Raw genomic sequence first — 27,842 nt, 5'->3', positions numbered from 1 at the left:
GTGATAACTGGGCGCCAGGACAATTGGGCGCCGTACTGTTGAATGAAATAAATAGACGTTTGTTACAATTTTATACAGAAAGTAGACGAGGAATTTTAATCAGTTTCTATCTACTACTTCTTAGTACATATTTTTAATTCATTTTGCTCTTAACATAATGTTTTTTGTTGCGGTTTGAGAATTGTCATGCCTGAGCAGTGTTGCCATCTTTTCAAAGTGGTATTATAGTACAGAACCTCCAAAATTATAGTATTTGGGGAAAAAATATAGTACACATTGTCATCTGTCTCAGAAAAAAAAATAACGGGGAATTTGAGTAACTCCGAGACCCCTTTTTATTTAGGTACCTCTTCCGACTTCCGAGCAACTTTTTTCCCAAGTTCTCCAAATCTTCTTATATTGCGAAATTATAGTACTTTGCACTAATTTATCGAACGGAAATGTCGAAATTTTACTACTTTTTACATTGATATACTACTGGATGAATCATATTATGCTTCTTAAAATGACGCCCGATTTTCATCGACTCGGCCTTTGTTAAAACTTACCGAGTAAGCCCAACTAGCTTGCATCTTACTCTAACTAATAGTCAGCGCATGACGACTTGCTCTGTCTGCTTTGCGTTGCAGCACCCTTGGGTTCACTATTCCAAGAACGCAAATTTAGTTTTACAGCCAGGGCAATACGGGTGAAATTCGGGAATCCATGTTATCGGTCTTAACGCATTATACCTACAAGGAAATATTATAAGACAATATTCGTAATATCTTTTGTGGTACACTTTTCAAATGACACTTGTATGGGAACTGCTCATCTAGTAGTATATCAATGACTTTTTACATATTTTTTGCGATATTCAAAATTATAGTATTTTAGGCATACTAGTACTATACCTGTTTTATATCGTACATAGTACGCCATAGACCAGGGATGGCGAACCTATAGCACGCATGCCACCAGTGGCACGCTAGATGATTTTGCATGGCACGTGAATGTTTCATTTTGAAGAGAAAAGAAATGTTACTATTTTAAAAAAAAAAAAATTTTATAAAAAAGTTTTACAAATAAATATAATAATTATACTTAAGTACTTGTATATAATATTAAAAAATAATGACGACATAGCCATGCGTATTTTCTTCGGTTTTTCATATTATGTTTAGGTATCAATCGATGCGGAAACGGAAACGACGAAATTCATGCATAAAATAATGACAAATCGAATTGTATAAAAAATTGCAGGCAAATCATTTTAAAGAATATACGTCATTACGTTTAATGTTAATATATGATTGCATAGGTCGGTCCTTAGGATCGGGGAATTAAGAATAAAAATATTCAATCAACAAACCTTATGAAATTAATTATCGGCTCAAATATAATAACTGCTTGTTATTTTACCTCAAACATAATCTCTTGAAATCGAAAACCGCTCAGTGAAGGAGAATATAATATGAAGAAGAGTGGTTTAAATGCTTCCAGCGATCTCTGAGTAAGTTGAAAACAAGGAAAAAATTATTCAAAGAATAAAAGATATGCCTTCAGATAGAAATACAGTGAAAGATAAAATATTAGTAACTCAATTGTAATTTTGAAACCTTTTTAATAGAACTCTTAAAAACTATTTTTTTAGAAAACTAAAAAAAAAATTTCTCCATAAAAAAAAACTGCTTAGCACGTCACAGTCGAAAAATATTATTTGGGAAATTATGGCATGCGTACGTAAAGAGGTTCGCCATCCCTGCCACAGAGGTATTAAATAAATAGGACGCGGACCAAAATTATAGTACAAATACTATAATTATAGTACGGTTGGCAACGCTGTGCCTGAGGCTTTATATAAAAATAAAAGAACTCTTCCCATTGGAACCTAAAAACACATGCACAATTAAATTATTATTTATGTGTGCTTATATAAATTCTTACTGAGTATGAAACATAGAGGTATTAAATTAAACGAGGGGCAAGGAATCGGCATTCCAACAATAGCCTATAACTTACGAAAAATAGCGACGCGATAAAAAAAAATTCAGGGCATCACAGAGGATTTACTTTGGTCATTATAATGTACCCATATAATATAATGTTAATGTTCAAATTTTGCCACAGATTGATTAACAGTCCGCCCCACCATACTTTTTCGCCATACTAGCCGGCTTCACCATACTTTCATATAACCTGCCGCCCCTAGGTATGAAATAATAACATAATAATTTAAAAATATTTTTAAATATATATTTTCAAAGTACTTATAATTCACGAACGTCTATTTATTTTAGAATTTCATTCGATTGCGTGGCACCCAGTTGTTCCGGCGTCGAAACGTCCTAGATCCCTGCAAATTGAAGTCAAAGTTCAATGAAAACAAAATAAATAATATGACTGACAAATTGTTGTGTGCACTATTTGTGTTGGATCTTAACAGCCTACCTGCACCCTTCACCACTGATGTTTGTAATACGAGAATTGATTTCACTAAATAATTGAAATTGTACATTGGTTTTTTTTTTACAAATTATTATGGGTTGTTTTAATATTGTTATATATATATTACTCTTATCTCGCATCATATTTTTGTGATTTGCGGTGGTTTTGCTCCAGTAATTCTGGCTCATCTACCAAAAATAATAAGTATGTTATAAATTGCCAAAGCAAACGCATCGACGGCAGGCTGCCATTTATATTTTATTTATGGTATATTCAGTACTGCCAACTCAGAATACTACCTTTGCAATACTAAATATGTTATATAATCATTATTACTTCAATAGGCTCCATTTTAATTGGTCTAATCTTTCGGAATAATGAATTAATATCATTTGTTTTTTTTTCTAGTGGATGAATATATCACAGTTTCAAAAGAGAAATATGGCTATAACGGAGAGCAAGCCTTGGGGATGCTGTTCTGGCACAAGCATGACCTGGAGCGAGCAGTACAGGACCTCGCAAATTTCACTCCCTTCCCAGACGAGTGGACGGTGGAAGACAAAGTTTTATTCGAACAGGCTTTTCAATTTCACGGCAAGAGTTTTCATCGGATAAGGCAAATGGTTAGTTCATTTAGTTTTTAAACGCGCATATCTCAAGCCATGATATATATATTATATACGTACAGACCGCCAAAACATTGAAATTCTTACGAATGTCCACTTTTTTTTGTATTTAGTTTTTAAATTGTATATTGTAACAGGTAAACATAACAGATATAGGTAGGTTCAACAGTAACACAAAGAAATACCAATTTTATTAAACATGAAATAATCATTATTTTCTACAAACAGTTTACCGTATTGCAATCGGAGTATAAGCAATAACTTGCACTACGATCGAAATTCACAGTTTCACAATAAGATGAAAAATACTTCCACGTGAAAGACATCGTCTAGTGTTCGCACTTCTGATATCACTTTCTTCCTCTTTACATTTCCCTCTTTTCTGTGATTTCTTCCTTATTCGCTAAATTAATCATAATTCTCTAAAAATGTATCAGGCTCTATATTAGTGGCATCATAAAATGACAACTAAAATTTCCATTGAGCAATTTTAGTTTAAACTTTTTTCCTGCAATGTGTCATAGTGGTATTGATTGTCACCGAATCTCCAAATCGATTAGTTTGGTCAAAGTACATGGCGCCAAAAAGTCTTTGGCCCATCATCTGCTACCCGAAACATTTCCGTGGAGCTGCACTTTTGTGCCAATGATGAAGGTTTTTAAGACATGAAATGCTGCATCGTTCTCTTCTATGTTTACTGTTGATCTTTACTTGGATAACTAGTTAGGAAATGCTAAACTTTTGTATTATCATACTGTGAAGTGTCGGGAAACTATAAAGAGTGCATGAAGCTAGGAATCCTTCATCTAGCAGTGGATCTATGATGTTTATACTCTTCTAGAATTCATCTTATTCGATTGGGTGATTATTTATATCCACATTTTTTTTTTACCCAGTTACCTGATAAATCAATCGCATCGCTGGTGAAGTATTATTACTCTTGGAAAAAGACACGGGCCCGGAGTTCGGCGATGGATCGAGCCGCTCACGTGAGGAGAGAGGGGTCACCCGACCGTGCGTCCGACCGGGCCTCCGACGACAGAGAATCTGATGCAGAAGAAAAGGTATGTTGTTTTCCATTATTATATCACGCTTGCTGGCAATCTTATTGTTCAGCGTAGCTCCGGTAACCCATCTTACTTACAGAACACAGAACACAAGACATAAACCGAACCTTATAATATAATATCTCCGTGAATGGAACTAACGTTTGATTATAGGCATGTGAGAATTTTATTTAAATTTTAAATGTTTGTTCTATTTGCTACGATAGCTTTCAATTTGAGGTTCGGCTTACATGTAAACGTGGCTTTTGGTGACTGCATTGTCAGAATTTTGCGATAAGCTCAAGCATCTAAATGATGGAATTTCACTGCAAAATTGCATCCTGGGAAATTTTTGTGGCATCCAACTCTGATAAGCTGTGTATCCAACGGATTTTCAACCATGCATTTGGATGTGGCTATTAAGTGCATTAAAATGACACTTTAATAAATACTGAAAAGAACAAACCCCTTCCAGCCGCAATGAAGATAATTGATACATCATAATTAATAAGGAGTACAATTTGTGCATAAAAATTACTATGTATTGAAATTGAATGACTTGTTCATGGTTTTTTTAATTTACTACATATAAGTACAATATAATTACTAACTCATTCAATATTCGAAACTCATTATTTCCGAAGTTGTTTTTTTTAGTTCATCATGAATGTGTCTGAAAAGATGACTTTTGTCTTTAAAATCTGACAATTTCTATTTCTAGCAAAATAATTTCAACAGCACATTAAATGCATACAGGTCAACTCTCAATGCTCTTGGGAGGATGAAAGAGAAAATTTATTCCACTGGTTATTTATTTTTTATGAATCATGTCTGATAGTCAAGTTCTCAGTTGATCCAAAACTACACGTGATGAACATTCTCACAGGAAATGTCAGGGATAAAAAATCTCCGCCTCTTTACAGTCACAGTAAAATCGCTGCTCAGTTATTGGAACATGGAGAAAATTGAGAGCCAACTATACTTAACTAATTTTTTTGTATAGTATTATTAGATATAACCGGAATTTATAAGTTTGTTCTCAGATGTATTTGCCAGGGCCCTCAATATGGGTTTGCAATAGTGTTTCAAGTGTAATTAGAATATGTACAGTTTATCTAGCAAATCGCTGTTTTAATGCTGTCGAGCCATAAGATATATATTTTCTATGGCTATCAATTCCATTTTGGAACCGCATCGTTATACAAAAATCTCATATTATGGATCCCTCTATATATAACGCAAACTCTGCTTTCTTTGATATTTAGATGTCATATGGCAACGGTACCAAATCATCTATGATACAATAAGAATTAACCAAATTCTTTTATTGAATTGTTTCATCTATATTGGATTTTTTTGCAAGATTAGTTTACTAATATTATTGCTATAAAAAATGTAGAAAAGTACTATTTAAAATTATATATTATATTATAAAAATATTTAATTAAGTTGCGTAGAAATCTATGGTATATTAATTTAACAAATTTCTTTTCAAGTATTCATACATCTATAACTTCTAGAATGAGAAGGTCAAAGAAATGCCGATGTATTGTTTTCCTGTGAGGTTTTAAAAGAAACCATTCAAATTTTGGTATTTATGATGGGATGCGATTTTTGTTTTAAATCATGTAATGTTTTGTAGACTTCTTAGTAGAAGTAGTTCTCGATGGAAACTATCCCATAAAATATTTACACGGTAGGGTGTGTCAAGATTACTTGAAACTAATTTATTCAGGTTCCGAATCGATTTGGCGTACAGAAAGCGATGGAAATTTCAACAGTCCTATGATATGTTATTTGAATGATAAGATGGCGTCGGTCACAGAGAAAGATGGCCTATTTCGATAATTCCAACGAACGGTGGCAGTGGCAGGGTGGGGTAGCGAAATGTTTGACGCATTTGTTGTTGTATGTGTGGCGAGCAGAAGTGGACCATCCACCGAGGCATCCGGCGTGGATCAGCTTCCCCGCCGCCCTCCGCCTCCCTCCCGCGTCACAGCCCCGCCGACGCCGGCCCCCCGCAGGTTCGTTCGCCCCCCTCCACACCCGCTTACCACTCTCACACGCGCATCATCTTCACCATCATCGTCACAGCATTTTTCTTTTGTTTCTTTCCGCCTGTTTTTCTTCAACACTGACGATTCTACTTCCGTTGGATCTAAAACTCTTCATAGTATGATACTGCGGTTCGATGAGAAACCGTGTCTGAATTTCATGTATTAAAAGTTTTTTCAATCTACAGTTCTCCTAGTTTGGGTTGTTGTGAGTTCTGTCAATACTCTTCGCCTATGCAATGCGTGTTTCATTCGGTCACCTGAAATGTCTGAAGTGATTCCCCGAAACTTTTGTCCAATATATTGCAATTCACTTGGCAATATTAAAGGCCAATTAACATAGCGGCCGCATGGTCTTGTCCCAACCGAGTCGGAACGAATTTTTCTCTTTCACTGTTGGCATCGATTGACATTCTCTGCCAATTAAAGGAGTATCCTGTGATATCCTGTGACAAGCAGGGTTATACAGACCATTATAAGGAACATTGATATCTACTTTACTATAAATCTGCTTTTTCGACTGAGAAAGTTCATGTTATAGTCTCCTATTTTGACTAGTGGTTTGGCGTTTTCTTATGCATCATTCATAGTCCAGCAAATATTAAATCTATTGGTTGTGGGTATATATATACTTTTTTGGTCACCTCTATTACAATTTTAGATTCTACGCTTCAGTTTCAATCAAAAAGCGATAGCTTATACATCAGGCGAGAATTCTCGACGGAACTTGCCCCCGACTATTCAACGAATCGATCAGAAATATTTTTATTTTTTCAGTTATTTTCACCATTACTTTGACATGCCTATTGGGATCCATAGATTTTTAAAAACCATTATTGTTTTTGAGTTTTTTTTAACTTGTGCACTGAGAATAATTTATTTTATTATACAGCGGTTGGAGACAAATTTACTAATTTAATTTATGTTTTCTTCTTTCTCTTTAATAGCTGGCTATTATGTGATATTTTTTTCCAACAGTCATACATACACCTGTTATTATTTCTTGATTCGCCACAAAATTAAAAATAACTACAAAAGATAATTTTAAAACATCAAAAGGTTCGACTGCGATAACCTTAATGGTGCTAGTGTCACAATGTGTTACCCTTGTAGTCAAGTGCGTAAGGCGCTAGGTAACCTTACATCCGGGGGCCCCGAATTCGATCTTGGTGAGGTCGCAATATAATTACGTGATTTTCTCAAAGCCCGGGTGTTTGTGATTGTTTCTCTTCTATTACTAAATACACTGCTGTGATTGGGTCTCTTGGCCTGTGTAGTAGAAGCCACTAGTTCTTGACACCCTCGCCATTCAAGTTATAGTTGTCGCAGTGTGTCCCTTCAATGTTTTGGGGTAATGGTTTTAATGTTACATACATAGTGATGGCTAATAAAAGAATCTCACATTATAGACGCAATGCTCCATTTGCGCATGAGCTGTATAGCATATTGTTACATACAAGCGTTTAAAATTTTGTTTTATTACACTGTTCGGTTCATGTTTAATCAATCCTAGTGCCACACTGGACTGAAGATAAGTTGTGAAGTATGCATAAGTATGAAATTTTCCATATATGAGCTGAGCATGCGTCGTTTTTTTCTGCAAAATTTCTGATGCAGCTTGTTTGCAGTCCAGTGGCGCAGGTTTAATTGTATTCTTCCTCTCTTATTATTAAAATAGCACAAATCATCAACATCATTGCAAATACTCTAATACACTTCTGATAACTATAACTCCATCCCCAGTCCCTGCGCTCCTGCATGCTTCCTTATTTTGTCAAAGCTTTCAAAGATGATAATTATCAATGATTTAACATGCGTCATATTCAAACGGTGACGCGATGTGAACTTGCTAAAATGTGTGCAGAAAAATATTACCAGTATATTTCTTTATAATGTACAAAATGTCTCCTCGATTGATACTTGTGTGAAATAAGAGGCATTCAGGAGTTGTAGTTTTAATGTTTTAAGTTATTATTAAGTTTATCCGTAAGCCAAAAAAAGATTATTAAACCCGGAAGGCAAGCGAGCAAATTTATTCTTTTTGTCAAGATGTTGGCAAGAGTGCCTAGCTTACAGAATGTGAAAAGTCTTGGTTCTAATGGCAGTAAGTATTTTGTATAAAAACACAATTTATAACAGTCATATATGTAAGTAGTTTTCCATTATATGATATCACCCCTTAAGGAGGGGAGGGTGTCTGATATAATATGATGATCTGTGACCAGAATGATAGGGGTTGTAGAAAATGCGATGTAATAAAACATAAGGGGGTCAAAAAATTAACATGGTTTGTGGATCAACCCTGTTATATAAATATTTTTTACCTGTAAAACTTACTACCTGAAAATTATGTTTTTATTGTCATTCTTTACTGGCATTAGGAAAGACATTTACATCTAAAGATTGTAAAAAATATGGAATTGGCTTAAATTTATTTTTGATTTAATCTGTTGAAATTAAATGAGTAAATGAGTAACTTGAAATTAAATGAGTGGACAGTGGGTTGTGACAGTTTCTGGTGACGTTTGAGGCATCTATTTTCATATACCGATAAGTCGACAATCTAAATTTAATGGTTAACTAAATTTTTGTGTTTCAAGCGTAGGCAGTTGAGTTTCTTTTTTCCATTATACATATGTACTGTATTTTCAGATTAGAACAATATGCCCGTTTTCATTTGCCAATTAAACTCTTTGCAGTAAATATAACCAAAATAAAATGGCACATATTTAATAAAATCAATTTCTGTCATGACATTTTTTTTATACGCTTTAATATGTTAATGCAACTTACGCATAGAATATGTTTGTATTTTTGTTGGATTTCGACTAGATGTGGACTTGTCAATTTTTGGAAATTAGTTTTTTGTAAAGATAGATTTACGAGACATTACTTAAATCCAATTGACTTGATGAAATACATTTGAAGAAATATTATAAATTGATTTATGAAACAAAAGATTGTTATCTATGTTTGTGAATACTGGCAGTCGGCGGATGGGGTGTAATTTACATACATTACAAATCCCATTAATATTATTTGTAAATTTATTGACAATAGCCAAGCTCTATTAGATATAAATATAAGGATTACATTTTACATTTAAAAAATCTATACATAATACTTGTGATTAATCTTCATTATGATGGAAAAAAACCTATTAACTTATATTATAACAAATTTATCCTCAAGGATTTCTCATTTTCTATGATTAGATTTTGAGTTTGCGACATGAATATCTTTCCTATTGTTTCGAGATATCGCACCGTGAGTGTAAAACCAAGGCATCTGCAAAAGACATATTTTGGATATAATAGGGTTTGAAGTCTTCGCTTTGTTAGGAGAAATAGAGTTTTAAAAAAAAACATAATATTTGGTTTATATCTACATTATATTGCATGTTCTTTCAGTTACTTCACTTTTACATTATCAAATTCACGACTTTTGCAGTTGATTTGCATTTAATCTCGAAATTGAAAAATTTGCAGATGCCTTGGTTTTACACTCACGGTGCGATATGTCAGTAAATTGTATTTAATTACACGTTTCTTAATCTGTCACTAGTAACTTAGACACATCACCTTGGATTGAAGGTTTTAGTTTTTTTTTTTGTTAATTATGTCACTAGGCTGACGTCTATCATTAATGTGGCCATTTTGAAAAACACTGCTTCCTTCCGGGGTTAAATCTTTTCTTTTATCAGATCCAATTAATTATTATTTTAATAAAACAACCAATGTAAATATCCGATCCAATATATTTTAATCATTCAACGGGAGTAATGATTGTGTTATCGTTACGTTACAAATCAATTTAGATTTCTCACCTGAAATATATTTTTGTTTATAAACCGAATGAATTATGTATTGGATTTCTACACTGTCTGGAAACTCTTTGTCTACTAAAAGAGATAACCCAAGATTATCTCTTGAGCTCATATTTTGAGAATGAATAAGAAAATCCTTCAGCAATTATTGCTAATTTCACTGTAATCTTGCATGAGCATGGCCAATTTTGGTTTTATTTTTATAGCCATGTATTGGACCTAAGTTTTCACATACAAAAAATTTACTGTCCAATAATTGGACAAATTTAATGTTCTTCCAATTGTTGGCCATAATTTTTGGACAATGAGTTTCCACACAGTGTTATTTTAAATATTATTCATTTTTTTATTTAAATAATTTAAACGAGGCTTATAAACATATTACGGTCAAAATAACATTATCAAGTTTACACTGATGACTTGTACGGGGCCATGCGAGACACGCCGATGTAAAAGGAGTTATCACGGTTGACGATAATTATTCCTGCCTTCTTTTTGTGCGCGCATGAGATTTGCATAGCTTATTTTGACTCTGGTATGGTTATAATAAGCATGGAATAGTGCACTAAGCTAAAGAAACTATGTCATAGAATGTCATATTTCATATGGCGATTTGTTTGAGTTATAATAGTATAATATCTTGCAAATTAATCATAATTCTTTGATGTTGGGATAAAACTACGTGTGTTGATTTTTTTCAAAAAAGAGCTTTAGAAACCTTTTGATAGTGTTTTTTTACAAGTACATAAGTCACCAGTAAAACTATTTTAAAATGGATTTCTAAAATATTCATGTTGAGTATAAATTGACTTATCAATCCTCAGTTCAAAATAAAAACATTTTAAAACCATGTTCTAAGATAATGGTGTTAGTTATTTTTGCACAATTTTTTATTTCAATTTAACAAACCTGAATTTTTGAGCAAATTGTGTTTTTGTTTGGTTTAGCATAAGGGCACAAGCAACCTCCGGCCTCAGTAGGCCATTGAGTGTGACCTTTCGAATGAATCTAAATTTCCATAACATATATAATAGGTTTTTTTTTTACAAAATAAACATACAAAATAATGTGGCTTTCCAATATGAAATGGCTCCTCTGCCCCCGGTTAAGCCTACCAGACAAAGAACCTGTACATAATTTAATCCCAAAGATGATGATTCGATTCTATGTTATTCTGTGTCAAACACCAACGATGGCCGAGCGGTTACGCGTCAGGCTTATAATGTGGGTTCCGGGGTCTGGCCAAAAATTCATTAGGTGTTTTTCAATCTGTGTTTGGATCCAGAGCATGGACCTAATTGGTTGAGCAAGTGGCTAACATCCATTTCTCATAATAAAAATCTGTTAATACAACCCCCACTCTGCGGAGGCCCATATGACCTTCTTAGGTTCAAACACGGTAAAAAAATATGTCATTCAAAAGATTTTTGATTTATGTCTTGAATTACAGTAAAACCTCGTTAGTAAGAACACTGATTCAAAATTCGCCGTAATTCGAAATTTTCCCGAAAAAAAAGTCCCTTGAACATTATTTTCATATAAAACCATACCTTTAATATGAATTTCGTAATTCGAAACCCAATTCGGTAGGCACATCTATGATCAGAAACAAAATTAATGAAAATCAATAAAAAAAAAAAAACTTTAATATTTTACCCCCATACATTCTGTAATTCGAATTTTTTTTCGATTTTCGGTCCCATGGAATTCGTATTAACGAGGTTTTACTGTATAAAGAAACAATCTTATTACATCTAATGGCGTCATTTTTAGTTGTTACCATTATGACTTACGGCATCGTTGCATATTAGTCATTCCAATTAAAAAAATATGTGTGTTTGGAATACCGTTCTATGGATTTAGTTTTATTTGTCTACAATTGCAATTTGTTTAGTGTAGTAGTAACATATTTATAGAAAGCGCTCTCTTCTAATGATGATATTTTCAACATGGATAGTTTTATTCCAACATGAAAGATTTAACTGCCATGCATATTCATTACCCACTGTATTATCCAACCAAATATTTAATGTTTGATTGTTTAGTCTGCCAAGGATTCTGACGGTGGTACAGTGGTAGCAAGCACTACTGTCATTTAGTTTTTAATATTAGATTTATTATTTCCATGTAACCTCCATTCTATACATGGAATCAGTCATAATGATATCCAAATCTATTGAAAAATAGTCTAGTGTGTAAATAAATAAAATGCATATTCAGTTGGATGCAAACTGTTAATATTCTCAAAAACCTGCTAACATAAGTCTTTTAATATGTCTTAAAGTAATTTAACGTACTATAAGAACTGGTAACTGCAACATTTTTATTTTTAGCAGAATTTAAATTGGTACACCTGAACACTGTGTCTTTGTGTCATAGGAATCAGTCTTATATATGGATAGGAGCAAAGACAACTGAACTTTGTGGTCAAGTATGGACAATGTACAAAATTAATATTAACAATTCTATGCCAGAGTGTGAAACCACATAAGTCAAAAAGTTTTTTTTTTCTGATCGTAGCAAAAAATAGTGTGAACATCAGAACGTCAAATTAAATAGAATGAGACCAATTTTATTGTCACACATTCCAATGAATATTTAAAAAAAATCACAGACGTCTGACTTATGTGTTTTTTCACCCTTATTTTCAGAGGTAGTTGGATTTGTTTGTAAAATAACAACAACGTTTGACTTATTTTGACTTATGTGCCCTCGCACATGTATAGGATCTTATCGGCTAATTGAACCGTTAAACTTTTTAATAAAACATGACTTATGTGGTTTTACCCTGGCTGTAGAATTATTACTAATGAGACATTAGTTTGTTTAGTATATTTTTAGTATTCACAATGAATTACAATAGATACGCATTTCATTATTTTAAATTTAAACGTTGATCGTGTTTAGTTTGGCAAATTTTTCCTAGTCTTAATGAATAGTTTTGTTTGTTGTTCGAAATGATTATTACTTCCGAAATAAAATATTTTATATCGACTCCTTAATCTGCAAACCGCTAACTCCATTTGGACAAATTGTTCAGGAATGAAAAACAACTTAATAATTTATTTATCGAGTGGAATTTAATGATTCCGAAAAAGCTTTTACAAATAAGCTGCACTATTTTAGCTTCCTTTTATATATAGGAGTTGTTCTATTTACAGTATTGGAAATTTGGCAACTGCAGTTAAGTGTTTTGTGTGAAGAACGATAATGCTATGATAATGATAATTTATTTAAGTTTAGGAGTTTGAAATTTTGTGTGAGCATAGAAAACATGCTTTATAACAAAATGTCATCAAAATCTCATTTTTGGTCCAAAGTGCAGTGGCTGGTTTGCTGATTAAGCAGTCGATATTCAGTATTCCTGCGAGTCACTGTCCTTTCAATCGTTTTTAAATTTAAATGGGTAGTAAAATCGAGCCTACTCTACCTAATAATTTCATTATCTATGCTCCCCGACAATGTTCACTTGTCTATGTTGGTTTAAATTTGCAGTTGGTTCTTATGAGACTAGCACAGAAATAGATATCTAATAATAGTCTTAGTAAAGTAAGTTTTCCTGTTTATCAAAAACGGTATCATTTTGTAAACATTTAATACCGATTTATTTGTTGTATTTACATTAACAGCGATGTTTAATATTCTTATGTATTATTAATTGACATACATTGTGCGTAGGTGCTACAGTTGCTTAAATATTTTCCAAAATAATCAAATCGTTCCAATTATGTAGGTACGTCGAAATATGCAAGACTGCGATCTAAGCTAATTTTTCTTTTCCGATACGAACTTATAGCCAGAATTTTATCACACGCCATAAATAATGATATAAGATATTGTTATCACAAAAAAAATTTATATTCACCCGATTTTGCAAAATCTAAATTTAACCATTTTCATATATATTCAAGAACACATTGACTCTACCGATTACGACAGTTTGACACACAAATCGCAGATGTAGCTGTCTAAAACATGACAATCGCATTATGAATTGACGGAAATCAAATTCCGCATAATATCTAATATAAATAAATGTCTGAACCATTTCAAAAATATTCACCTACACTGCACTGCTACTTCCTAGGATTTGTGGTTGCATCTAGTCGTTGTAATAGTGGGGCGCCTAAATGATTCAGTGGGAGACAGCGGCTGGAGGTAGGCTTTCAAGATCTGACATAAATAGTGCCCACTAAACTTGATCAGTATTACTTATTTGTTTTTAAAAACTAACCAATACCATCTGCAATTTGTATTCTTACTTCAATTAAAACAAATAAAAATGACTAACTAATTTTCGCTCGCGCTATCTAAGTCGAATATATACAGCCTACATCCACCCTTCACCATTGGTGGCAGAGTAATCTCCACCTCTACAAACATGATTTCGAATCCTGCGTCTGGCAGTATTCATATGTTTTCCAATGTGTATTTCATCCAAAGTTAGAAACCAACGGATTGGGCGAATGGTTAACAACCATTCCTCCTCAAAGACGTCTCCGCTCTATGGGGATCTATCAGTGGTGAAGGGTGGAGGTAGGCTGTTAAGATCCGCCATAAATAGTGCACATTAACCTTTTTCAGTCAAATGTATATGTTTTTATTGAAATAACATTACAATTTACAGATGGTTTTGGTTGGGTTTTAAAAATCAACTAAGCCCTGTCTTAACCAAACCATAATAGTATTGCTATATTTTAGGCGATATGACAAAATTGTGCACATTTTTTCATTGTTACTTATTTGTTTTCGTTAGATTAAGAATACGTATTACACATATTGTTGGTTCATTTTTTTAATTCATCAAGCTATGCCTAAACCAAACTATAATACATCAAAATTATTATTCTATCTATAAAATATCCAAATTTATGTGTGATTTAATTGCATAATTTTAGATATTTTATAGATATACGAGTATTTTTTGACTATTATCTATTATGGCTTGGTTTTCGCAGGGTTTAATTGAATTTTAAAAACTAACTAACACCATCTGTAAAATGTAGTCTTATTTCAATGAAAACAAGTATGTATGACTGACAAAGTTTAGTTTGCAATATTTATGGCGGATCTTAACAGCCTACCTCCACCCTTCGCCACTGAGATCTATATACTTATCTTAGCACGAAAATGGTAATTTACCTTTTGCAATATTACTATTTATATTTCAATCGATTGATTGTTAGCTATTTCGTCCTCAGAATGTATCTGATGACCCAGATGCGGGATTTGAATCTGCGTGTCACAAATTAAAATATGACTACTCCGACATCTATTCCACTGCGGGTGTTATAATCTCTCGTGTGCTGTATTTACTTAAAATAAAATTTGTAGGTACTGTATGTTTCATTAGTTGCAAAGCCATTTTTTAATCAATTGGACAAATTATTTGTATATATATATTGGAAATGATAAGACAGCTGTATGCCATGTGCGTTAAAAATTAGATTCTTAACGAATGAGATGACGCAATGATATTGTGGTAATGTAGGTGGGCCAAGAAGGCGTCATTGGACGGTGTACGGGGTGCGGTATCTATTGCAACAAAACAACTGTCTACAACTCGCACAAACTTTGCACCGGCTGCCACACACACATCAGGTGTGTACCAATCAACACTATTTATAACGCCTCTCCACCCCGCCCCAACCTTTAAGATCGTTTTGCTTTTTTCCATTTCGCATGAAGACGAAAGAGTTAATTTGTCGAATCCACATCTGAAGTTTGTTTTTATTATTCCATTAACCATTAACACCACCGATTAAGTTAAATAAAAAGATGTAGTGTTTCTGTACAGAAATACTACGAAATAGTTTTCCAGGGAGTTTAAGTTGATTTTTTTCATAACGGACAATTCGTCCTACAACTGCACCAGTCAGTGCAAATGGCATTAAAAGTTGCCTTGTTTGCAATTAATATACCCAGATTTGATTTGAAAAAATATTTTTGACATACTGGTTTAATTGTAATAGTGTATTATACTTTATGGCCTTTTCTGCAAAATTAAACAAAATAATGTTCCATTCTCTATGCTGATAAATTGAACAATTCTCTTATTTTTCAAAATTTCATGTTTAAAGTTGGCCAACATTTAATGTTATTTTTTACCTGTCTTTGAGTGAATCCTTTTCCCTCGTGTTTTTATAGTCTCGTCGGATTGTATTAAATTTCTGTCTATAAAATCGGCTGATATTACTTAGATATTGAATGATATAAAAATCACTCGTCCATTTAGGTCAGTTTTTGGATGATAAATAATATTTTGCTACTATTTCCGTTGCGTTATTAAAATGCCGATTGCACTGTAACCGCACCACCAGACGAACGGGCAGCATGCGGCCGGTGTGCGGTCCCGTGTCGCGTCGCGGCGGACCCAAGCAGGGACGGTTCAAGCACAGGTTACCCCGCGGCATATACATCAATTACGATGACCTCTTGGCCATGGCGACCAGCCCTGAGGCGGCCGCCACCGCCACCTCCCCCCAGAACAGCCAGCCACCCAACCGACCCTCCGTCAACCGGGGAGACTTCATGCTGAAAGTGATGGACCGGGAGATTGTGTCGCTCAAGAGACAAGTAAGCCGCCGACTGCCTGGATGCGGGCCGCAGGGCCGGTTTTCATATTTGACCAAACGGTTCCGTTGGCCCCCGTTTCTGTTCACACTCTAAAAGCTGTCTGCATCATTGATTGTAAAGTCACCATTGTGGTCTATTCTGCTGACCTTATACGGAAAGTGGCATCTCTATTTTTTTTACATAAAATAAATTATTCATATATTTTTTAATTGATTATTATAAAGTGGCAACTACCGCAAATTATTCTTTGGAGTTGCCACCTTTTAAACAATAAGTTTATGACAAACCACTTTTTTGAGAAGCCACTTTCTTTGTAAGAACGGTAATATTAATATTAATATCGGGCGGGCTGAATATAGTTTTCCTTAATCTAGCTACCATATAACATTTAAAAAAAAAAATTTAAAACATTGTTTTATCGAATTTTGCCTAGGTCTGTTAACAAATTCAATTACCGAATATAGACTCGAAACCCTAAATTGTATTTTGAAATACTATTTTATCTACTTTTTTTGTTAGCCCTTGGCAAATTTAATTGTAGACCAACATTAACATTCAGGAACATTAAAACTTTCGCTCAGTGTCTGTTGAGTTGTCAACACTTCGACAATGTTGACCAAATGTTGCTCATTGATAACTCAAGTCATTGTCGTTTTGAACTGTATATAACTTTGTTGACGTAACTAAACTCAAATGTGATGTTTTGTGAGTACATCGCCTTTAAAATAGAATTTATCTTAATTGAACTATTCAGCCTGTCAATTGTCGTTAATTATAATTAAGCTCAATACTTTGTAAATGTATGTGGACATAACTTAAAAATATTTATAACCGGCTCTGTGGCCCGTGTTCATAACATGTTGTTTTTTTTCTTTTTTTTCTTTGTTTGTGTTCGTATAATTATGTCATGTATATTTTTTCTGTATGCGTTTAGTAGTAGTCAATTAATAATAATAATTGTTAGGCTGTGCGCACACGTACAACAGTCATTAGTACAACTGTCCTTTAGAATTATGGAGTTGTACACACGTTTACGAAGTGACAAAAGAAAATAAGTATTGTAAATAATCGATGTCTATGACTTTTAAGTCGTACGTGTGTGCATGCTTTTAGTGTTTTTTTTATACAAATATGTATAGAGGATCAACACTTTTTTTTATATTCTGCACACATTTTTTGAATGACAATAATAATCCATTTTGTGTTTTAGAATGCTTTGCAAAATGAAAACTTCCATTTTAAATAGTCAGATCCTACAATGATTCAAAATTTAACCCCCATATCCTGCTTCTAACGTATACCCTTTTCCCTCTTGTCAATCATAACACTTGTTCATAAGTGGTTCTGCTTTAATAGACATGCTAATTTGATTAATATGATATAATATGTTGGACAATGTTTGACGAGGCCATATGAAACGAATAGGCTTTGTGTTGTTGATTTTCAGTGTTTTTTACCCATGTCAGTTAAAGCTTTATTGATTCATTTTTATGATGTATTTCCCTTGATTTTCACTGTAAATTCTAACACAGGGTTTATGTGGTAGGTACTAACATAAATGAAGAAGTCATATTTTATTTATAATTCGCAATCCCTAAATATAATAAACATACATAATTTGAAAACATCTCATGCATATACCAACTAGAAAAAATAAGACACCCGAAAAGACTTAACCATTAACCGCTGAATTAGCGCCAGTGTACTTCCAATATGATAAGCATTTCATGGAAGAACTACTGTTAAATTCGTCATAATTAAGTAGGAGTCCCATAGCTTAATAGGAAAATCACATTGGAGCGAATCCAGCGGTTACAGGTTCAAGTCCCATTGGGTGTCATATTTTATCTAAAAAAGAATTTTTCTAGTGGGTATTTGTATGAAACGTTTTCAAATTATGAAAATGTAGAATGTTACATTCTCAAATGTGATTATTAATTGAATAAAAGGAATAGTTTATTAAATATAATAAAAATAGATTTATTTAAAACAACTTACATTATTAGCTGCCTTTTTCGTTTGACGGAAGTCTTGAAACATTTTACTTCAAACTTTAACTCTGATTTAGACACCCACAAATATGCACAGCGCCTGTTTGCTATATCCTTAGAATGTGCTGCCCTTAATGCGCATGACATGCTAGATGTTACTAAAGAATTATTTTGAAATAAATATAAAAGCATTAGTCACCTAATGGCGTTTTTCCTCGGTCTTCCGAATCCGTCATTTAAGATAACAGCTTAATGATGCAGCCTTCACATTTATATCTCTGCTTGTCGACAGAACTTCAGTGTTTCGAGATCCGTCATTCGGGTGTCTGATAATTATGCTACATCGGATCAACCGCTTTATCGGTTCGAAAATTTCTCAGCCAGCGTCGAATATAATATACGCGCACGTCTATGACATATTCTAACGCATTTAATTATGATATATTTGGCTTTCTTATAACTTGTGAAAAGTGAGCCATGTTTTTGGGTTAAAACAATGAATAAGTGTAATGGTAAGATTTTGAGGAAAACTGCATGGCGGGAAAAATGTTAAATAATAAATTATACTGTAATTTCACACCAAATATGTTTGCCAAAAAGCAGTGGCGAAGGGTGGAGGTAGGTTGTCAAGATCTGACCTAAATAGTGCATACTGAACTTTGTTAGTCAAATGTACAGTTGAATTTGGTTATTACGATCTCGGATGTAACGAGGAAAAATTGACATTTTAGTCTATGATTTTCTCCATACATTTATTCACTTTTATAACGAGCTACTTATTGCATATACCGAGCTAAAATACCGTCAAAATGTTAATGTGTCGATCGTTTAAAAACATTTCGACCCCAAGCAATAAAATCGGATTACGTTTATGACACTAGTTAAGTCTCTAAGTACGTACTTAATTGGTGTTAACATTGAAAAAGTATCCACGTATATGGTTGAAATTGCATGTAAGAAATCCAAGGTTTGTGAAGTCAGTAGGTACCTACCAACATTCATTACAATAAACAACTTCTTTTGTAATTTATGAATGCCATGCTTGTTTCGGGGAAAAATTCTAATTCTGTATTTTTTGTGACTTTTTGTGTTATGTGACCGCTCATTTAAAAATACCTATTCTCTGATATAACGAGTAACTCTTATAACGAGCAAATTCAGTCGTTCCCATCTTCCTCGTAATAACCAAATTCGACTGTATTTGTTTTGATTGAACTAAGATAACAATGTGTTTAAAATTCAATTAAACCCTGCCTAATCCAAGCCATAGTAGATAGTAGTCAAAAAATATTCGAGTGTCTATAAAATATCTAAAATTATGCCTTAAACCTTGCAAAATTTTAGATATCTTATATATAAAAGAATATTTTTTATCAATTGTGGTTTGTTAAAAGTGTAAACTAGTATGGTTTGGTTTAGGCGGGGTTTAATTATATTTTAAAAGCTAACCAGCACCATCTGCAAATTGTATTCTTAGTTCAATTAAATCAAATAAGTATGACTGACAAAGTTTTGTGTGTACTGTTTATGTTGAATTTTAACAGCCAATCTCCACCCCTCGCCACTGCTGTATAGTCAGTAGTGATTGCTCACAACTGCGTGATATACGGAAAAATGTAGAAAATACACAATGAATAGATAAATTGATTTGTATTACTATGTTTCTTTATCCGCACATCAACACATATATATCGTCGCCCTCATGGAAGAACTCGCTAAATACAGTTTTTGCTCAAAATGAGTTATTTATACAGAAAATCTTGCAATTTTTAACTCTATCTTAGAAAAAATCACCAAAATTCTATCTATACGTTTTATGTAAAAAATTACAAAAACAAAAAATTCACCAACTACATAGAAAAGATATTTGTGTTATGGAAAAAGTCAGGAAAAAGGTTACATGTTTTAAATGTAATGTACATAAACATAAAAATAGCCAATCAAACAAAAAAAACCGTTTCCTTCTATGTATTTTCGTTTTCTAATGAGAGCAATTTAAAATTTTCAAAAAGTTTAAAAGTTGATTATCTCAGGATTTTACTTTTGTTGGTTGGTGAGTTCTTCCTTGAGGGCGACGATATTATGTTGTGTTATTTTCGAGAAGTTTCTTTTAAAATACCGAAGTCAGTTAAATTTGTTCCAATAATAATGTATTCTAAAAGCTATGATGGTTTTATTAACCCTTTACTGCATGATTTTTTTTTTTGAAAATTTTTATTTTTTCTTGGCGTCAGAATGCCTTGTGAACGAAGGAAAAATAATAAAAAAATTATTTTTCGAAGATTTCATTAAATTTTGTATGTTACTGCGTGGTGTCGCAGATTTACGACATTTGGAAAACTTACATTTCATTATGTCAAAATACAAAACCAAATGAAAACAATTATAAAAAACTTATGTACACACCTTATTTGATGTGTAGATATTTTTATTCAACCAATTTCAATCTTCTGTATATTTTTTTTTATTTATTTACAAATGAGGATTTTCGCGTACATACGAATTCGTCAACTGAGAGTTCAGAGAGTCAAAGCAGAAATGCAGAGACTATAATGCAGAAATGCTTTATTTCTTGAAATGTCGAAACAAAATCGGTAAAGTGGGATGTTTATGGTAAAACAGTTTTCTAGGCATCGAAAAAAGATATTATTTGATAATTTACACAGATGGCATTGGCTATATGGAAATAGTTTGAAATGTCGCAAATTTGCGCATTATGCAGTAAAGGGTTAAGAGCATACTTCATTAATCCTTTCTATGCCGCAATTAGTTAATTGATAGTAATTAACATAAGAATTGGTGTAATTAGGGCGTCCAAAGACGCTTTGGGCACTTAACCGGTTAATTTAATTAATTTCGCACTCGTTGCCAATCAGAGAGTGATAGTCAAGCTGTGAGCGCGTCAATTCGTTTTGTGTTGGCGTCCGAGAAATATGTTCTTAAATCGTGTAAAGATAACTAAAAAATGTTGCATTTACATAACATTAAATGGACGCATTTTGAATTTTTGTTGTTAAAATATTGTTCGTCATGCGTCGTTTGCACAATCTGCACGTCGCGTAGTCACAATCTTTTTAGACCATGCGTCAGCTGATGTATACCCTTAATATTTTCAAGTGGTTTTTAAGTTATATCCAAACAGACATACACTCTAATTTTATTATTAGTATAGATTGTTTTCACACGTCCTTGGATGGGCTTTCCGATTAGTAATAGACAATTTGACATGTCAGTCACTGCACAGATGCATGTTTTGAGAAAATTGAATTTGAGTCATTTGGACATGTTATGTATTTGAATGAGACAATATTATCTTCTATTTGGTTGAACAATATTTTTGCATCTTGGTATGGATGCGGATGGGTGTTTTGTGCATAATAACTCAATTTCGGTAAAAACTGCACTGAGCCATCGATGTAGGTTTTGTTTTAAATCCGAACCGCATTTTTAATTCAACAAAGACTTATCGAGACGGTGTCGCATTAAATGTTTTAAATTATGCAAGGTTCTCTAAAGTCAGTTCGGGACATGGAAGTTGTAAATTTCGATTGTAGTATTGTTTGACAGTTATCGACAAATTTTACATAATAAGTACACAGGCCAAACCGGGTAAACTAATCGGAATCTTTGTCGCATCACTGAACAAAATTAATTTTATTTTTTTAGTTTATTGCTTTTATTTTATATATGACATTTATTTCGTTTGGTTTATTAAATTGTTTTGTTTTTCAAATCCCCCTTTGATCGTGAAATTTCGCTTGTTGCGACTGTCCAAAACGTATCCGTCATGATCAATGGGAGGAGGGTTACCTGTATTTCAAATTCAATATTATGGTCAACTGTAGAAACTAGAGGTGAGTTGGAAATACTGTCACCAGAGTGTGTACTCAAGTCTCGGACGAAACTACCCATACTCAGTATGTGTGGCCCAATAAACTTGTTCCAAAAAACTTGTGATGACATCATCGCGAGTCGCTCGCCAGTTGGTAGACTTTCAACACTATTAACATTAAATGCGCGTGAGCGAGATAGCACATGAAAACAATAGTATATTTTAATTTATTAGTCTATGCATTGGAATGTATGAACAATAGGTCATAAATTTTGTGTCGTAGCACAGTGGTGAGATGATGCACAGGCTTGGCTCAACACATGTTTAAAATAAAACAAAAAATCACTGTTATTCATTTTTGTTAACAAGAATAATATTATAACCTAACAGAAAAACAACTCATAAAATTAAAATGTGTTCAAAATTTTATAATAAATGGGACATTTCAAAAAGCCGAGCACAGTGTATTTTTAGCGATTCTATTGAATCTGATATTTCAAATACTAATATGGAGTTGGTTATAGTTCCGTTGAGTATGAGACTTATGTCTCATACACATGCCAAACGCTCTATATAGTATTCCAAATACTAGTAAGTATTTTGGAACAAGTTTCAATACTAAGTATTTTTTTTATACTGGTAGTAAGTATACTTAGTCTTCAAAATCGACCAGTTTTCCCACCTCTAGTAGGAACTGATAATTATTTCAAATTTAAAAAAAGAAGTAACGCATTAATTATTATGAACGAAATATACAATTGAAAATATTCATTTACCGCATAGCATAGTTAGGACTGCGATCGAAACTCGCAGGTTTGTTTGGATTATAGATCTCTTTGGTTACGTGTAACAGTGACTTTAAATACATCTCCAAACTAACTTTTTGAGATTAGATCACTAGTATCACGGATTCAAATGTCATCTTGTAAATATACATATTTATTTATTCTCTTATTAGTGAGTCTGGTGCAATGTCAACGTGTTGGCGTATAAAGTCGTGGGTTTCGGATTTCAATAATTCATTTCTCATAAAACAAAAGTCTGTTATGAAATCCTTTGTAAGACGGCAAAGATCCGCATCGGATTGTAGAGCCAATTAAAAAAAAAATTGTATAGTATGCATGAAAAAGGTGGTGGATTTGGATTAGAAATTTCCAGTGTCTTATATCATACTAATTGTGAATGTTGAATATTGAAAAATTACAGCCACTGACCCAAAATTAGGAATATTGAAAGTCCAATATTTCATACAACTCTCGCGTGTTCAGTATGAAATGTTAGACTACAACCATATTTAGTGCTGGTGATACTAATTCATAGAATATTTTTGCAAATATTTCTATCACTGAATTGAAAGGTTAGTTTGCAATCCATTAATTGGTTGTTTCCTTCTGCAGGTTCAAAATAATAAGCAGCAAATTAGTTCCCTGAAGAGAAAAACGTCGGAAAGCATCGACGACCTCCGACCTGGCGAAGTCAACTCTAAACTGAATGCGCGCTGGACTAATGATGAGCTGCTTCTGGCTGTGCAAGGAGTTAGGAAATACGGTAGTACACTTTTTTTTACATATTAATTGTGATCTTATAATATATTTATTGCAGGTTTGTTTTTTGATTGTAACAAGTTCACCCACTTGGTATCAAAACTAAGAGGAGGGTTTGGTAAATATAAATCCATTCATTCCAAGAGATACTGTAAACTAAGTAATGGGCGAGAGAAGTCATTCATGAGCACAAAAAATACATGTTTTACAATGTGTTGTGTTGTGCAAGGACCCGATGGGTTCGGCAAATGGCTGATGACCATCCATCGTAAGAAAAGAACTCCTCTGTTGAGATCCATATGGTCCACTGAAAAGCCAACATGGTAGATTACTAATATGGTTGTGCAGAAATTAGGTTCAACACTTTAAATAGGTACCTAGTTAAGTATCCAGATTTTCTAATCCAGGTATTTTGGGAATAGTATTTTTGAAATGCTGGTAATACAATTTTTCAATACCGGGATTCCGATATTAGTATTTTTTTCAATCCCGTAATTAAGGGATTATCTGTTCAAGATTCACTCTAACACTAAGACAATATTTAAGCATTATTGTACCTGCTATTTTGATGAAAGTAATGTTTACTGCATTTGGCATATAAAGACTAAAATGTTATTTATTGAATTTATTTAAATATATTATTATTTATTTAAAAACCAACTGACTACTTAAAAGGAAAAAAATGGATTTTTAATAAAATTTACACCCTTAGTTCATAGAACATAGTTATGTTTTTTTAGATAAAAAATTAAATCCCGGGATTCCAATATTTTTAATCCAGTGATTTCAAACGTCAACCAGAATTCGAGGATTACAAACGCTAGCATGTACTTTTAAAATTTAGGAATTTAAAAATGAAAATGTTGTTTCCATATTTTTTTATACACAAATAAATGCACTCATTGTCTCCATATGATCACACGAAAACCGGCTGGATCGAAAAACTAATCAAGTTCATCTGAAGGCAAGGGAAGGGACAGAGAAAGAGAAGAATGATAGGAGCTATGGGTAGGTTTTCATCTACAATGGGCTAACGCCAACAGATACAAAAGTGATATATTTTTGTTATCGATTTGAAGATGGCTTATAACATGTTGAACTAACAAAAACTCCATTTCAATTTTATTCAATTTAATTTCTCTCGGTTCTGAAAGAATAATTTTAATTAATAGCACAATATTATAATAGTCGAATTTCACTATTGTTTATTTCAGGCAAAGACTTCCAAGCGATAGCCGAGACAATTGGCACAAAGACGGAATCGCACATGCGGACATTCTGGGCGACGTACCGGCGTCGGTACAATCTGGACTCTGTGCTAAAGGAGTGGGACGCTGAGAAGGGCGGCACCCCCTCTTCCTCCTCCTCTACACAGCCTCTCTCTCCTTCTAATTCTGTCACAGCCACCGATGCCACGCCCGCACACGATGGGAGCAATGGTAACATCAGTTTTCACTTTACCTTTACTGTAGACTTGAGCAAACAGGCAGGTGTAGAAGGGCTTTTTTGTGTTTCATCAAAACCAGACTTTGGTGCTTTATTTTCTCTACCTCTACCTTTTTTCAATATCCGAACAATAAAAATACTGCAGATTTTTTGCCTCTACATTCTTATCTTGAATCAGGATAGTCACAATCATAATCGCTATATCAACATGTTGCCGGGAAACAGGTTGAATATTCATATAATTTTAGATTGAGAATATGCAGAGTTACTAAGTAGATAACTGATGATATTATGCAGATATTAGTATTTATATTTAGTTTTGAAATATAATTAATTTTTAATGTATGTAATCATGGTATTTTTTTTTATCTATCTATTAGGAGAGTAAATGTTAGTGATGATTCTCTTGAAAAAATCAATAGAAAGTATCTATTAGTCAACAGGTTGTGTGATTTTTACCAGTGTACTATGTTTTGTGTAAATCATTAAAACTCACCCCATCCCGGTGTTGTTTATGACTGCGACAGGACGTCGCAGTGGCGGGAGCAGTGTGTAAAGTATTAACATGGACATTGAATATTGGATATGTTTAATATGTCTTCTCCCTGCCTCGCACTCTTACACATTGTCATGTTTTCTTTTATGCATTACATATAAATCAAGACTTAAGTTTATAAGGTAATAATGTATTGTTGTTTTTGTGATTAGGAAATGGTGCTACAGCGATGGATGAAGGCCCAGACGCGTCCGCCAACAGCACCAACGGTTCTGGAGGGGCTATTGGTACCAGCTCCACACCCCTCCCTGCCAAAGACGATAAGGTTGGTTCACAGGATATTAATCTTAACAATATTATTCATTGACGGATTAACTGACCCGTTTGACTATTCTAATTCAAACAATTTTTAAATTTGAAACGATTCTTAATTGAATGATTTTTTGAACTTGACAACTTATTTTGATGGCTCCCACGAAGAGGCAAATGTTTCAGATTTGGAAAACAATGGGTCTTAGTTAGTATTTAATTAAGGTGAAGCATAATAGTCACTAGTGATATCTAGTGACAGAATTACAAAACATTCAATAACATAAGAAAGGGTCAAGAAATCGTTGGGATCCCGCGATTGCAAACCTTATCAACAGCTTTAAACCCTCGTATTTAGCCTGACTAAAACTCTCTTCTCCTTGCAATTCAGATGGAGGTTGACAGTGAAGGATGCGCGTTGGGATCCATCGCCGAGCAGGGCGGAGCACCCACCACCCCCTCCAAACCCCCGGCCAAGTCTGCCAAATGATCTCTGGCTCATCACTCTTCTCTGACTTAAATTATCATGTATCCGTGTAACTAATGAAAATAACAATAGTTAACTTCATACCATTTCACCCAGGAATATGCAGAATCTTAAATACAATATAAAGCACATAATACTTTGAAATGAATAGCCTCACATGTGTTTGAGATCCCATGGCCGTAACTGAAGCATTTTACTGCAAAATGGTTTTGTCTATGTCATGTAACATGAAGAAATATATTTACACCACATAAATATGTACACTAGTTGTTTAAACTACCTAAAAATTGAAAACTACCCTTTTGTCGATGATTAATGTACAAGTTTTGTCAAAATTACCATTGATTATTAATTTATTAAAGCGTTTGACAGTGCAAATATTATGTAATATTAATTTAATGAGGCATATTCTTTTATTATAATATTATTAATTTATTATACAGTCTTTGTCGGATCGTATTCTAGTATTGCTGGGTTATTCAACTCACTGCACTCTACCTATTCAAGGTCACATTACATTATACAACCTTAAATAATTAACATGTGAGTGATGTTTTGTCACGGGACGTGGCATTTATGTACTGAAAAATTTCTTCACATTCCTAATTAATATTCATGAATTATATTTCATAACAATTTATTTCTTTACATAATTTAGTTGTATCGTGACAGGAATACTAACTTTTGAAATTATATGATGGCATATCTATATAGTATTTTAATATTTGTTTCATTCTAATTTTATAGTGGACTTTTAAATGTTTTTTTATTCACTTAAGGGATATTAATATTTTATTGTGGCAATTACTTTAGTCTTGTCAAAAATTTTCAAATTTAGAATTCCGGTATAAATACTAAAAAGTAGCATTTTACTGTCCAGCTAGGCCAAAGTGGAGATTTTTATTTAAATAAAATTTATATCATGCATTAATATGATGATGATTGAGCTAGCCACGATGAAAATAAATGATGTCTGGATCGGTGCGGTAATTAAGAGATAATTAATATTCGGAATGTACAAATCGATATTAGGGTGTCGCCGACACTACGCGAAGTCATAAATTTTCAATGCAATATTGTAACTTATTTTTATGATTATCACTCGTAAGGTTCCTTATAATTAGCAGATAGTTGTGAAATAATACATTATTAATCTTAAAATATATTTAATTTTGGTTAATC

At 33.2% G+C, this 27,842-nt stretch overlaps 1 protein-coding gene across 5 annotated transcripts in view; it reads left to right on the top strand.

Moving 5' to 3' along the window:
• The window catches only part of LOC147070604 (REST corepressor-like), a 36,052-nt gene extending 9,017 nt beyond the window's left edge, over positions 1–27,035 (top strand). For 3 of the 5 annotated variants that reach the window (XM_085948830.1, XM_085948832.1, XM_085948831.1), the window contains exons 3-11: positions 2,836–3,050; positions 3,950–4,117; positions 6,025–6,123; positions 15,471–15,580; positions 16,300–16,555; positions 23,776–23,926; positions 25,137–25,361; positions 26,077–26,189; positions 26,565–27,035. In XM_085948830.1, coding sequence (XP_085804956.1) covers positions 2,836–3,050; positions 3,950–4,117; positions 6,025–6,123; positions 15,471–15,580; positions 16,300–16,555; positions 23,776–23,926; positions 25,137–25,361; positions 26,077–26,189; positions 26,565–26,663 — 1,436 coding nt within the window. In that variant the 3' untranslated portion in view covers positions 26,664–27,035. The remainder of the gene's footprint in view (positions 1–2,835; positions 3,051–3,949; positions 4,118–6,024; positions 6,124–15,470; positions 15,581–16,299; positions 16,556–23,775; positions 23,927–25,136; positions 25,362–26,076; positions 26,190–26,564) is intronic. The other 2 variants (XM_085948833.1, XM_085948834.1) reach the window with 2 other exon arrangements.
• Positions 27,036–27,842: the final 807 nt, after the last annotated feature.

The sequence above is a fragment of the Rhyacophila brunnea genome, unplaced genomic scaffold, assembly GCF_057557595.1.
Source record: "Rhyacophila brunnea isolate RB1 unplaced genomic scaffold, BYU_Rbru_1.0 scaffold_21, whole genome shotgun sequence".
Lineage (NCBI taxonomy): Eukaryota > Metazoa > Arthropoda > Insecta > Trichoptera > Rhyacophilidae > Rhyacophila > Rhyacophila brunnea.
This window is presented reverse-complemented; position numbering and strand designations above follow the sequence as displayed.